This window comes from Pseudochaenichthys georgianus, unplaced genomic scaffold (genome assembly GCF_902827115.2).
Source record: "Pseudochaenichthys georgianus unplaced genomic scaffold, fPseGeo1.2 scaffold_619_arrow_ctg1, whole genome shotgun sequence".
Taxonomy (NCBI): domain Eukaryota; kingdom Metazoa; phylum Chordata; class Actinopteri; order Perciformes; family Channichthyidae; genus Pseudochaenichthys; species Pseudochaenichthys georgianus.
Window position 1 is genome coordinate 29,258 of NW_027263177.1, and position 14,742 is coordinate 43,999.

At 46.7% G+C, this 14,742-nt stretch overlaps 1 protein-coding gene across 1 annotated transcript; it reads left to right on the forward strand.

Moving 5' to 3' along the window:
- Window positions 1–629: 629 nt before the first annotated feature.
- LOC117443521 (class I histocompatibility antigen, F10 alpha chain-like) lies at window positions 630–11,481 on the forward strand. The gene is given in 7 exon segments (XM_034079447.2): window positions 630–781; window positions 7,134–7,351; window positions 7,353–7,401; window positions 7,601–7,879; window positions 8,643–8,945; window positions 9,181–9,282; window positions 11,060–11,481. Coding segments are annotated over 7 exon segments (1,095 nt in total). The 5' UTR covers window positions 630–702; the 3' UTR covers window positions 11,125–11,481.
- Window positions 11,482–14,742: the final 3,261 nt, after the last annotated feature.

Genomic DNA, 14,742 nt, shown 5'->3' on the forward strand with positions numbered 1-14,742 from the left:
GCATTTAAACATTTGGAAACAAAAGCTAATAAGGAGTAAGTCGAAGAAAGAGAAATCCAGACTGCAGAGTGTCTGATCTGTAGCTCTCTGTCACATCCCAGAAGATTCATAATAATATATATCATATTTCTGAACCTTAAAGAAACCAAATAGTGCAAGAGAATGGAGCACGGGGCGCTATGGTGCGAGTCAGATGTAGATTGAAGTGAACTGTGTTCGAGAGTAGGATGAGATAAATACTGTTCAGTGGAATCAGATAAAGAACCCAGTGTGTGAGCCTACAGAGTGTGTGATCCTACAGAGTGTGTGATCCTACAGAGTGTGTGAGCAGCACGAGGACAGAGACAGCAGAATGAAGCATGTCTGCATCTTCTCACTCAGGCAGCACAAGATCAGCTTTCACTCCTAGAAAGTTCAGAAAAGACAAATTAAACTAATATGCATTTTCATGAAGATTGCATAGAATTGCCTTGTGTTGAAATGTGCTATAAATAGACTTGCCTTGTTTTTACTTTCGCTTCACAACCTGAGTGAGCCAGGTCCACCGAGCAACAGGTGACGCGCCGCTCAGACTGAATTCTCATTGGCTCAGAGCAGCTGGTGTTACCTCTCTCTCTGCGTGTCTCTCTCATTGACCTCCCGCTCTGAAGAAAGGACGGCTGTGTTTCTGAGGATAAAGAAGCTTTCACACAGAAAGCCTCGATGAAGATGAAGAGGAAGAGGAAGATGTTGCTGTTTCTGCTTCTCCTGGGAATAGTAGGCCCACACTGCACATCTGCACGTGAGTCTTTTGATTCTTCCGTTGGAAAATAAGAAGTGCTTCATGAGTTTACAGTAGAGGAACTAAGGCCCCGAAAAGTTGAGTTGAGGTACCGCAAAGCACAACCATGTTGTTTCATTACTTTAATATGTCTAGTTTATGAAACGGATTGTTGTATACACATGTTTTACAGCAAAATGATTTGTTTCGGACAGTACTTTTACTTCTACTAAAGTACATGATCTGTGTACTTCTACTCTGACTAAAGTACATGATCTGAGTACTTCTCCCTCCTCTGGGGACAATGTCATAGTGTCTGTGAAATGATAGAAGCACCTTTGAATATCTAGTATTGATCAGGTTTGATGATGAGATGTCTGAATATCTAGTGTTGATCAGGTTTGATGATGAGATGTTTGAATATCTAGTATTGATCAGGTTTGATGAGATGTCTGAATATCTAGTATTACATTACATTACATTGCATTTAGCTGACGCTTTTATCCAAAGCGACTTACAATTAGGGGTGCAACAACTAATCGACTTAATCGATTAAAATCGATTACCAAATTAGTTGCCAACTAATTCAGTCGTTTAGCATGTAAGGGCGGTAACACGATCAATCTATCTAAATATTTAGCAAAAGTGCTCCACATCCAGACGGAGGAATGCACCGGGTTCGACTGTCTTTCCAGCAGCTCTGTAGCCCCGTCCACGAGTAGGCTAACGTTTTCACGTCAGGTGTTATGTATGCTAGCAGCAACACACGCAGTTAACTACATTATACAAACATGGGTTAATTATTAGAGGTAACCGAGTTAGTTAGTTTGTTAAAGTTTCAGCTATTCTGTTTACAGTTCTGTCATCACATTATTTATTATTTGCTAAAACACTGTTGTTTCTTTTCATGTGAAATATTGTTTATTTAATTTAAATCCAAAGCCATGTTCATTTTGTAAACAATTTGTTTAGTTAATTTAATAATATGTATTTTTTAATCAAGTATTCATCTTTATTGTCTTCATTGTTAGTTTCCACATGCCTAAAACAACCTCAAGCTAAATCTAAAAGTTTGATGGCTAAATAAGAGCATTTGAGAAATTGTGCAAGGCGTAATAGTCCGAATAGTCGATTAATCGTTTCATTAATCGATAGATTAATCGACTATCAAATTAGTCGTTTGTTGCAGCCCTACTTACAATAAGTACATTCGACCAGGAAGACACAACCTTGAGGAAAACAGAATCATATAAGAACATCAGGTTTCAAAGAGCCAATCGTTTCAAGTGCTGCTCAACTGGCTTTAGAGGAGCCAGTCCTTTGTTAGTATATAAGTGCTCTGTTAGCAGTTCTTTGTTAGTCATTCTATCGCTCGAAGTGGAGTCGAAAGAGATGAGTTTTCAGTCTGCGCCGGAAGGTGTGTGAGCTTTCTGCGGTCCTGATGTCAATGGGAGCTCATTCCACCATCTTGGAGCCAGGACAGCAAACCCACGTGTTTTTGCTGATGGGAACTTGGGTCCCCCTCGCAGCGAGGGTGCAGCGAGCCGATTGGCTGATGCAGAGCGGAGTGCACGTGCTGGGGTGTACAGTTTAACCATGTCCTGGATGGAGGAAGGGCCAGATCCATTCGCAGCATGGTACGCAAGCACCAGGGTCTGGAAGTGGATTCTAGCAGTTACCGAAGCCAGTGGAGGGAGCGGAGGAGCGGGTGGTGTGGGGAAAATTTTGGAAGGCTGAAGCACCAGACGAGCCGCTGCATTCTGGATGAGCTCAGAGGTCGGATGGCAACATGCAGGTAGACCAGCCAGGAGGGAGCTGCAGTGTCTAGGCGTGAGTGACGAGAGCCTGGACCAGAACCTGCGTGGCTCTCTGGGTCAGCTGGGGACGCGTCTCCTGATGCTGGAAGCATAGTATCTGGCAGCAGGGTGTTGGAGCAGCGATGTTTGCAGTGAAGGACAGGTTGTTATCTAGGGTCCCACCCAAGATCCTTGCAGTCTGAGTCGGGGAAAACAACAGAGGGGCCGATGTTGATTGTCAGGTCAAGAGAGGGACAATCTTTTCCAGAAAGAGAAAAAATGAAAGCACTTCAGTTTTGGCAAGGTTGAGCTTGAGATGATGAGCGCGACATCCACTGGAGAGATGTCGCTCAGACGAGCAAGAGATTGCGTGCGACGACCTGGGGTCTCTGAGCGACGACCTGGGTCCTCTGAGGCGACCGACCTGGGTCTCTGAGCGACGACCTGGGTCTCTGAGCGACGACCTGGTCTCTGAGCGGGGGGGAAGGACAGAATTAATTGGGTGTCGTCAGCGTAGCAGCGGTATGAAAAACCATGCTGGCTAATGACAGATCCGAGCGAGTTTTGTGTACAGGGAGAAAGAGGAGAGGACCAAGAACAGAGCCATGAGGGACCCCTGTATTAATTGACAAGGTCGGACTCGGACCCTCTCCAAGTAACCCTGTAGTGCGGTCTTTTGAGGTGTGAGGTGAGGAGGGAAAGTGCAGAGCCTGAAACTCCAAGTTTCTTGGAGATTGAAGGAGGATCGATGGTTCACCGTGTCGAGATGCAGCAGACAGGTCCAACAGGATGAGGACAGAGGAGAGGGAGGCTGCTTTAGCAGTGTGCAGTTCCTCAGAGACAGCAAGGAGCGCAGTTCTGTGGAGTGACCTGCCTTGAAACCAGACTGGTGCGGATCCAGAAGTGGTTCTGATGGAGAGAGCAGGAGAGTTGTTTAAAGACAGGGAACGGGAGGAGAGAGACAGGCCTGTAGTTTATAACATCAGACGGGTTGAGAGTGGGTTTCTTCAGGAGAGGGTTTACTCTCGCCTCCTGAGAGTGTGTGGAAAAGTGACCAGAAGTTAGAGGAAGTGTTGATGAAATGGGTGAGAAACGGTAGAATATCAGGAGCGATTAGTCCTGAATGAGGTTTGAAGGGATAGGGGGTCCAGAGGACAGGTGGTGGGGCGGGCAGAGGTAATGAGGGTGAGGAACCTCACTTGAGAGAGAGGGGAGAAGGAGGTGAGTGTGCCGGTGAAGTTGGCTCAGGGTGACCCGGCGGTGAGTAGGGTGAGTCATAAAAAGAAGAGCGAATGTCGTAAACCTTTTTTTCAAAGTGGTTAACAAGTCGCTTGAAGAAGGAGTAGGGGGAGTGCTTGGGGTCCAAGGAGAGGGGAAGGGGCTTTGGGAGGTCCAAGGGAGGAGGGGGAAGGCTTTGGAGGTCCAAGGGCGGGGGAAGGGCTTTGGGGGTCCAAGAGGGAGGAGGGGAAGGTGCTTTGGGGGGTCCAAGGTGGAGGGGGAAGGGCTTTGGGGGTCCAAGAGGAGGAGGGGAAGGGGTTGGGGGGCCAGGGGAAGGGGGGAGGCTTTGGGGGTCCATGATGAGGAGGGGGAGGCTTTGGGGGGTCCAGGAGGGAGGAGAAGATGGAAAATAGTTTTTTAGGATTGGAATAGGAAGATTGGATCTTATCTTGAAAGAAAGTGCTTTTTGCCTGAGAGATCGAAGCAGAGAAAGAGGAGAGGAGAGCCTGATAGGTTAGGAGGTCGTCACGGTGTTTGGATTTCCACCGTTTCCGCTCTGCTGCCTGAAGGACGGTTCTATTAGCACGCAGTGCGTCATTTAGCCAGGGAGCAGGAGGGGACTGACGAGCCTGCCGAGATGTGAGAGGACAGAGAGAGTCCAGAGAGGATGAGAGAGTAGAGAGGAGAGTTTCTGCAGCAGAGTTTGGAGGCAGGAGTTGGAAGGAGTCAGAGGAAGGGAGGGCTGAGAGCACCGAGGAGGCAAAGGTAGAGGGGGAGAGGGAACGGAGGTTACGGCGGACAGGTGCAGGATGAGAAGAGATTAGTTTGTTATGTTTGGAGAGGGGTAGAGAGAATGAAATGAAGAAGTGATCGGAGGTGTGGAGCGGGTTTACAGAGAGGTTAGAAGTAGCGCAGTTCCTTGAGAATATGAGATCGAGGACACTGCCAGCTTTATGAGTCGGTGGGGACGGAGACAGTGAGAAAGCAAAGGCGGTTAACAGAGATGTTAGTTCGTCTATCTTCCCCGTCTGGAGGTTGAAGTCTCCGAGAAGTACAGCGGGAGGGCCAGATTCAGGGATGTGTGAGAGGAGATGATCTAATTCATCCAAGAAGTCCCCCAAGGCGCCTGGTGGACGGTAGAGAACAACAATGGTCAGTTGTATAGGATGGGTCACTGTGACGGCATGGAATTCAAAGGTGGAAGGAGTGAAGTTAGGAAGCTTGAAGAGGGAAAAGCTCCATTTGGGAGAGAGCAGGAGACCAGTGCACCCTCCTCTGCCAGTGGGTCTGGGTGTATGGGAGAAGGAGCATGCTGTGGAGAGAGCAGGAGACCAGTGCCCCCTCCTCTGCCAGTGGGTCTGGGTGTATGGGAGAAGGAGCATGCTGTGGAGAGAGCAGGAGACCAGTGCCACCTCCTCTGCCAGTGGGTCTGGGTGTATGGGAGAAGGAGCATGCTGTGGAGAGAGCAGGAGACCAGTGCCACCTCCTCTGCCAGTGGGTCTGGGTGTATGGGAGAAGGAGCATGCTGTGGAGAGAGCAGGAGACCAGTGCCACCTCCTCTGCCAGTGGGTCTGGGTGTATGGGAGAAGAAGCATGCTGTGGAGAGAGCAGGAGACCAGTGCCACCTCCTCTGCCAGTGGGTCTGGGTGTATGGGAGAAGGAGCATGCTGTGGAGAGAGCTGCTGGGGTGGATGTGTTGGATGGAGTAATCCACGTCTCAGTGAGAGCAAGGAAATCCAGAGACTGCAGGGAGGCGGAGCCAGAGATGAAGTCAGCCTTAGGAACAGCTGACTGGCAGTTCCACAGGCCCCTGAAACTAGGTGCTGGATCTCAGTGGAGCACGTGGGATAGACGAGAGCGGGCCGGTTATATCGATTAGGAGATACACGGGGCCAGTGATAATTGCGAGAAGACACATGAACAGGAATGGAGAAAATACACATGATTATAGCATGAGGGGCTGGAAAGCTAAACAAAGAAAAATAAGAATAAGACACCAGCGATACTTAGCTCAAATTAGAGTAGGATTTGCCTCCTATTTGCCACCCTCGTGACTCCAATGTCTTTGGCAGTCTTCGGCTGTCTGCCGCTGCCGCTCAAGAAAGAGCTGCCTGAATGGACGCCTGATTGCTGAGTTCTCACAGCTAAGGTGCCACGCCCCTCTAGTTAGTTAACTCTCTACAGCTGATGGGTGCGTATTTAAATGCAGCCCAGACAGAAACTGGACGCAGTGAGAGTTTAGTATTGATCAGGTTTGATGATGAGATGTCTGAATATCTAGTGTTGATCAGGTTTGATGATGAGATGTCTGAATATCTAGTATTGATCAGGTTTGATGAGATGTCTGAATATCTAGTATTGATCAGGTTTGATGATGAGATGTCTGAATATCTAGTATTGATCAGGTTTGATGAGATGTCTGAATATCTAGTATTGATCAGGTTTGATGATGAGATGTCTGAATATCTAGTATTGATCAGGTTTGATGATGAGATGTCTGAATATCTGGTATTGATCAGGTTTGATGATGAGATGTCTGAATATCTAGTATTGATCAGGTTTGATGAGATGTCTGAATATCTAGTATTGATCAGGTTTGATGATGAGATGTCTGAATATCTAGTATTGATCAGGTTTGATGAGATGTCTGAATATCTAGTATTGATCAGGTTTGATGATGAGATGTCTGAATATCTAGTATTGATCAGGTTTGATGATGAGATGTCTGAATATCTAGTATTGATCAGGTTTGATGAGATGTCTGAATATCTAGTATTGATCATGTTTGATGATGAGATGTCTCCCTCTCTCTCTCTCTCTCTCTCTCTCCCTCCTGACAGCCTGTCAGTATCTCATGCAGCTCACTGATCCAGTAATGAGTGACCCGACAGTGAAGAATAAATATATTTATAATAACTAGTTTAGCTTGTTCCAGAGGTAGATAAAATAGCTAAGTAGGTCTAACTCTTGTCTGTTTCGCTCACCGGTGCGTCTCAGCGGGCGGAGCTGCAGGAGTTCTGCTTCACGTTGCATTCCGCTATTTTACTGTCTTTTCCAGACACTTTAAAATAATGCCAGACCGGTGAAGCCGTGTTGGCGAGCTTGTTTTGCCGCACACAGAGAAAAGTGTGATGTATTTTACGCCATGCGATCGGCTTTCGCGATCGGCATGTTTAGAGGGCACCGATCGATCGGTAGAGAGTGAGTATCGGCCGATCTCGATCATCGATCTCGGAGCATCCCTAGTTTCCATACATTAGTTTCTGTTTTAATGTAATGCTCAAAGAGATGCTTTGATGTGGAGCTGTGATTTAGTGCAGTTAGTTTGTAACTGAAGTGACTTCGTTGTTCTCTCACAGGGACTCACTCTCTCACGTATTTCCACACTGTGTCCTCTGGAGTCACTACCCTCCCAGAGTTTGTGGTTGTTGGGTTGGTTGATGACGTTGAGACGGTGCACTACGACAGCAACACCAAGAGAGCAGAACCCAAACAGGACTGGATGAAGAACATCACAGACGGGGATACTCGGTACTGGGAGAGGGCAGACTCAGGCCTCTCTGAGTACCCAGCATACCTTCAAAGTCGACATTGAAACTGTAAAGCAGCGCCTCAACCAAACTGGAGGTTAGTTCCTGTTTCACCTTCTGCTGATAATATGTTGTTTATATCTTCATCCTGTACACACACACACACACACACACACACACACACCACATCACTCACTCACTCACTCACTCACTCACTCACTCTCTCCCTCTCTCCCTCTCTCTCTCTCTCTCCCTCTCTCTCTCTCTCTCTCTCCTCCTCTCTCTCTCTCTCTCAGGTGTCCACATTTTCCAGTGGATGTACGGCTGTGAGTGGGATGATGAGACTGGTGAGGTCAAAGGTTATCATCAATATGGTTTTGATGGAGAAGACTTCATAGCACTGGACCTGAAGACAGAGACATACATCGCTCCAAGACCAGAGGCTGTCCTCACCAAACTGAAGTGGGAGAAGGACAAAGCTTGGATGGCCCAGCAGAAGAACTACTTCACCCAGATCTGTCCTGATTATCTGAAGAAGTATGTGAACCTTGGGAGGAGCTCTCTGATGAGAACAGGTAGAGTCACATGACCTGATGGACTTTCATAAACACCTCCATGTTCATGTCTGTTTCTGACATTACAACACATGTCTCTCTCTCTGTCTCTCACTCTGTGTCTCACTCTGTGTCTCACTCTGTGTCTCACTCTCTCTGTCTCACTCCATGTCTCTCTCTGTGTCTCACTCTCTGTCTCACTCTTTCTCACTCCGAGTCTCACTCTCTGTCTCTCTCTGTGTCTCACTCTGTCTCTCACTCCATGCCTAACCCTGTAAAGGATTTAAGACCAAAATACTCTTATTTAAAAAAACGGAACTTTAAAAAGTTCTTTAATAAAGAACTTAAAGTGTTATTTAATAATCAGACGTGTTGGAATGAACTTCCTTTAGATCAGCTGCTCAGTGAACGGTGCTGGAGCTCGACACCGTGCAGTGGAGATAATCCCATCTGTTGCTCTGCGACTTATTCTGGGATCAAACTTCATATTCTGTCAGTACAGATTAAGTGATGACTGGTTTCAGATAAATACATGAACTGTTCACACATTTAAATGATAAGAAATAGAAAGAAATCTTAATTCCAAAAGTCTGAGAGGAGATATCCAACGTGCTTCTTGAATGTGAACTCCACTAAACAGTTTGATATGAAATGATATGAAACAGAAGAAAGTCTTTATTCCACAAAGTGACTGAAGCTCTGAGTCCTCTGCAGGATGCTCTCAGTGCATCATGAGTCCTGTAGTGACATCACTGAGTCAATAACCTCTGAGGTGTCTGTGCAGAGATGCCCTCAGTGTCTCTGCTCCAGAAGTCCCCCTCCTCTCCAGTCAGCTGCCACGCTACAGGGTTCTACCCGGACAGAGCCGCCATGTTCTGGACCAGAGACGGAGAGCAGCTTCACGACAACGTGGACCCCGGAGAGATGCTGCCCAACCACGACGGATCCTTCCAGATGAGCGTGGCCCTGAACGTCTCCTCGTTCCCCGCTGACCACTGGGGCAAGTACCGATGTGTGTTCCAGCTCTCTGGGGTGAAGGAGGACCACGTCATCGTACTGGACCCAGCTGGGATCAGGACCAACAGAGGTAAGACTGCATCGCAACGGCTCCACGGTTACTAACAGCCAGCAGACCCTGACCACATGTCTCAGTGTCTCTCCCCTGAAACATGGGTCTCAGGGGAGAGACACTGAGAACGGTTCAAGACCAACCCAGCATGACACCAGGAGGAGGCCCTTCAGGAGCCTCAGACCTGATGCCATCCTGAAGAGGCTTCCTTCCTCCGTTCAGATTGAGACTTCCTGTTGTTTCTGCTCCTCAGGGAATCCCCTCCTCCTCCCCCTCACCATCGGTGCTGCAGTGGCTGCTCTCGCTCTCCTCCTCATCGCTGGGGTTGGACTCCTGGTGTACAGGAAGTGGAACGGTGAGCGACCAATCAGAAACCTTGTCTCATGAGTTCTCAGGGTTGTTAATGTCAGGCTTTGAGGGAGCAGATCAGACTCAGTGTGACGTTGATCTGGAAAGCACTGGGTGTGTTCTCTACGGGGTAATCAGTGTGTCGAGTTCAGGGGTTTCAACGTGTGGGGAGGTGAGCCTCCCCTCAGAGAACATAAGACCAGCCGCGCCCCCCCCTCCCAATTATTATTATTGTTGTTGTTGTTGCTATAATGCAGGGGTATTATTATGCAGTGGAAAGCCTGACCTGCTGGCCTGGTTAAATCAAAGTGGTTACTTTCTGCGGGCTGGGCGGTGAAGTTTCACGTCTGATTTGACTTCAAACTGTTCTTTGGGGGCGGACCCCTCAAAGAACAACATATATTTACACGTAAGCTCATCATCTTAACAGTTCGTTACGCTCATCGAGTCATCCGTGAGCAGAGCACCAAGTTGGCTATAACAGCTGAATGCGGCGATTACCATCTTGTTCAGCAGAACGCCTCACAGACCGATTCAGATCAAAGCTTTAGTGCGTTTTGATTCGATGCTGAGTGCAGCCGCACTGACGGGCTCTTCTCTGTCACTGTGGACCGCACCTCGTTCCTTCCATACTTGGGTCCGAATGCTTCTCGTTTTGCGCCGTCCCGTTCAAATTAAATCGCCGCCAATCACATTTCAACGCTCGTGGCAGGGCCGGGGGGGGGGGTTACAAGGCTCGCGTCTTGTGCTGCATTCACTTGCACTCGGACATTAGAGACTTTCTCTCATAAATGTCCGATGAGCCACAACTTTTATTTCAAAACAAAGCTGCCAGCTGGGGTGGCAGTCTCCACCCCATGCCGCCCCGGTAGATCCGCCCCTGCTTGAACGGTACTTGCTTTTGATCAAAGTCAATGCGGAAAAGCCGCACTCACACAGGTAGGTGGAGGTGAAGGGAGTGAGCACTCTCACAGGTAGGCGGAGGTGAAGGGAGTGAGCACTCTCACAGGTAGGCGAGGTGGGGAACTCGGCCTCCACAGACAGCCAAAAGTGTGCACGTGACCTTTTCTGCCAGACGCTGTCTCCTCTCTCACTTTAGGTCACGTCACTAAAAGTCGATCCATGTTGCCGCTCGCATCAAGTTAGCTGAAGTGAACTAGCTAGATTTCACTGTTTCTCTCTCTCACGCTGCGCCCCCCCTGAAGCTCTCCCCCCCCCCCCTGAAGCTCTCTGCCCCCCCCCCTGAAGCTCTCTGCCCCCCCCCCCCCCCCCTGAAGCTCTCCCCCCCCCACCCCCATGAAGCTCTCTGCCCCCCCCCCCCCCCCCCCCCCCTGAAGCTCTCTGCCCCCCCCCCCCCCCCTGAAGCTCTCCCCCCCCCCCCCTGAAGCTCTCTGCCCCCCCCCCTGAAGCTCTCTGCCCCCCCCCCCCCCCCCCTGAAGCTCCCCCCCCCCCCCCCTGAAGCTCTCTGCCCCCCCCCCCTGAAGCTCTCCCCCCCCCCCCCCTGAAGCTCTCTGCCCCCCCCCCCTGAAGCTCTCTGCCCCCCCCCCCTGAAGCTCTCCCCCCCCCCCCCTGAAGCTCTCCCCCCCCCCCCCCTGAAGCTCTCTGCCCCCCCCCCCCCCTGAAGCTCTCCCCCCCCCCCACCCTGAAGCTCTCTGCCCCCCCCCCCCCTGAAGCTCTCTGCCCCCCCCCCCGGGGAGGCGCGCCTCACACTTTGAAACCGCTGGTCTCGTTCCTTGTTGTGTACGGGCGGTGGATTGAAACTCTTTCTCTGCTTTTCCTCTCAGGCAAGAAGAACACTCCCTCTCCTGCCTCCAGCGCTGAGCTCACGCCTCTCGAGGGGCAGCATTAGAGTTCAAACCCTTCAGCAGAGCGACGTCAGAAAGGCTCTTTCAGAACACAACACCAGCTAGAGACATTCACCTTACATCGGAAGCTCTGATGTAAGGTGAACGTGTTCTGTGTCTTTAGGTCTATGCATCAGGGGGCGCTGCCTCCACGTTCTCCCCGTAAACTGTTCATTATTCACCTATCAGATTATCAGATTATCAGATTATCAGATTATCAGATCAGGGTTTGGAAATCAGGCAATATGTTATTTGGATGATTTGGGTTTCACATCAAAAGGTGGCTTTCGCTCTGATTATGTATTTACACACACACACACACACACACGCTCACACACACACACACACACACACACACACACGCTCACACACACACACACACACACACACACCACACACACACGCTCACACACACACACACAACACACACACACACACACACACACACACACACACGCTCACACACACACACACACACACACACACAGACTCACACACACACACACACACACACACAACACACACACGACACACACACACACACACACACACACACACAACACACACACACACACACACTCACACGCTCACACACACACACACACACACACACACACACACACACGCTCACACACACACACACACACACACACGCTCACACACACACACACACACACACGCTCACACACACACACACACACACACAGACACACACACACACACACACACACAGACACACACACACAGACTCACACACACACACACACACACACACACACACACACACACACACACACACACACTCAGGTAGCAGCAGTGATCTGGTGTCCCTGTCTGAGCTTTTCTAAATGAACCAGAAGTTTCTTTATTTCTAAATGTCTCTTGAATTGGTTTTAAAACATAATCGTGTTTGTGATTTCGATGATGTTGCTATTGTTTGGGGGCAGGGAGGTTTCGTGTGCGTAGCCAGCGGACTGGCGTTCTCTTTAGTTTGGGGTCAGAGGTGAGCGTGACAGGAAGTCGCTCTGCATTGTTAACCCTTTCCTGTCCGTGTTTCTCTTTCCAATAAAAACCGTCTCCCAAATGTCCGTCTTCTCGTCTTTCCATAAACACATGTATTGGTTTCTGTAGCGCCTCGGACACAGAGGAACGTGGATCTGATGTGGAACTAGAGATCCAATGGTTTACTGCTCTCTGAAAGGAACAAATGGAAAGGTTCTCTAATGGAGGAACATGGAACAAAGTAGCTCTGAGTGAGGTGTTGATCTCTCATGTGTGTGTTATCAGTGTGTGTCGCTGCACTCAGCTGTTCTCAGAGCGCCTGCTTCAGGAACCTGTTGAGGTGAAATCTGCCCGGCAACTGATGACGTTACCATGACGACTGGGAATAACACAGTTCTGTGTTGTTAGGAACATTTAGTGAGGCTCAAACATTACCTTTGGGTTTCCATTGATTAATAGTCACATTTATATTAACAGTTTAATTTAAAATAAAAAAAGAAACCAGTAAATATTTCCTTTATGTACTTCCTCTTTTCATATTGATCACCAGTATACTAACATGTCTGACTCAAATATTAATATTTCATGTTTAATTTCCAACTTAATAATTAAACAAAATTAAAATACATAAATCTCAAACAGAGATTATTATTATTATGAAATATGTATTTTTACTATTATATTATTATTATTAAATAAGTATTATTTAAATTATTATTAATTACTATTATTATTATTAATAAATATGTATTATTATTATTTGAATTCTATTAATTTGATAATTTTTTTATTATGAATTATACATTTGTATTATGTAAAAATGTAAGGTTTTGTACTATTAATTCTTATAAATAAGTATTATATTAATTACATTATTATTTATTATGCACCATGCATTAAAATACATAAATCTCAAACTGAGAAAAGATCATTGTTCAGATGATATCTAATGATTAATCTGCAGGTTCCAACACGATCACCAGACCCTGAACGCATCTCCTCTCCAACACCTGAGAATCAAGCAGATCAAATTTCACGTCTATTCAAGGTGGGGTAGGTAAATTTGAGAAACCGGCTCGAGATCGCTAGAATTTGAAAATACACAAACGGAGAAAATCTGCCACTTCCTTACAGAGCCCCTCCCCCAACACACACGAACGCGCACATGACCAATGAGGGCACGAGATAAGTTTGTGCCCCGATGGAAGGCTGACAGGCAGGTAGGCCCATAGATAGATATAAACACTAGATGACTCACCCGCGCTGCTGGCCAATGGAGACCGACGTTGCCACTTGGCCGCCATCTTGTTACAGGGAGTTCTCTCATTCATAACATTATGGTTTACTATTTAAATAACCATAGCTTGCTCCATTTTCAAACGGTTTGGTTTTTTATAAACATCAAAGATGTAGTTATGATACTGCATACTTATAATCATGGACTTTCATATGAAAATAACATTAATCAGATAAAGCAATAGCTATACACACACACACACAAGGTATTTATATTAAATATTTGCCAGTGTATATATTTCCATTTATTTTATTATATTGTTAATATTTAAAATAAATTATAAAATTAAAATACATTTATATTTTATATATAAAAATCGGTCTCATGTTACCACTCTGTAAGCCAAGAGTTGTTAATTTAGCAATGCCTTAGCTTTAAGAACAGGGACACAACTAATGACAATAGCATATGTTGGTATATTATTTAGATATTCACACCTTTATCAGAAGAACCAAACCAACATAAAATGTGCTCACAGACAGGCCAGTTCTGTCTAATTTATCACAATTATTTTTGACATGAGATCTTCATATCATCCTAGTTTTGTATTTAGTTTCTAGATTTTTAAACAAATCCAGAACCTTTGAAATATGTTATTGAAAAAAGACCAAGAATAATATAAACTGTAGCCTACCATGTGTCCTTCTGTAGTCCATTTGTGGTTTGTCTTGTCTCACCCCGGCTGATATATCACAAAATCCACTGTTTAAATTGACAATTTAAACATAAACTATCCTATGTGTCCTTGGGTGTTATGAAAGGCGGCTCCCCAAAATAAATGTATTATTATTATTATTATTATTATTATTAAGAAGAACAACTTGGTGTGGAGGGGATGTAGGAAGCAGGAGCAGGTGGGGAGAGATGGGATTTCAAGGTTATTTGTTTTAAATGTGTCTTGGAGATAAGGACCAGCTGCACACAATAAAATACAGTATAACACAAAACCAATAAGACACACGGTGACACATGGCACACCAACAACCAATCATCGTCCAGCCTCAGCTTTGGTATTCTTTCACAACCATGTTATGGGTTTATTAGACTGAGCAAACATAAACATATGTGGGGAACATAGTGCTGCGTCTCATGGAACATGAAGATTTAATAAATACATAGTAGGTGGCGATATATGCTCCTAGTGGTAGCGATTCGCCATTAATATATAAATATCAAAATATACGAATATATAAATAATAGTAATATGGAAATGAATATCCTTCTTCTAATATCCCTTCTTGTGCACAGCGTCAGTGTTGATCCTCCAGTTCAGCCCATTGTCTAAGTGCACTCCCAGGTATTTGTAGTCCTCCACAACAGCCAC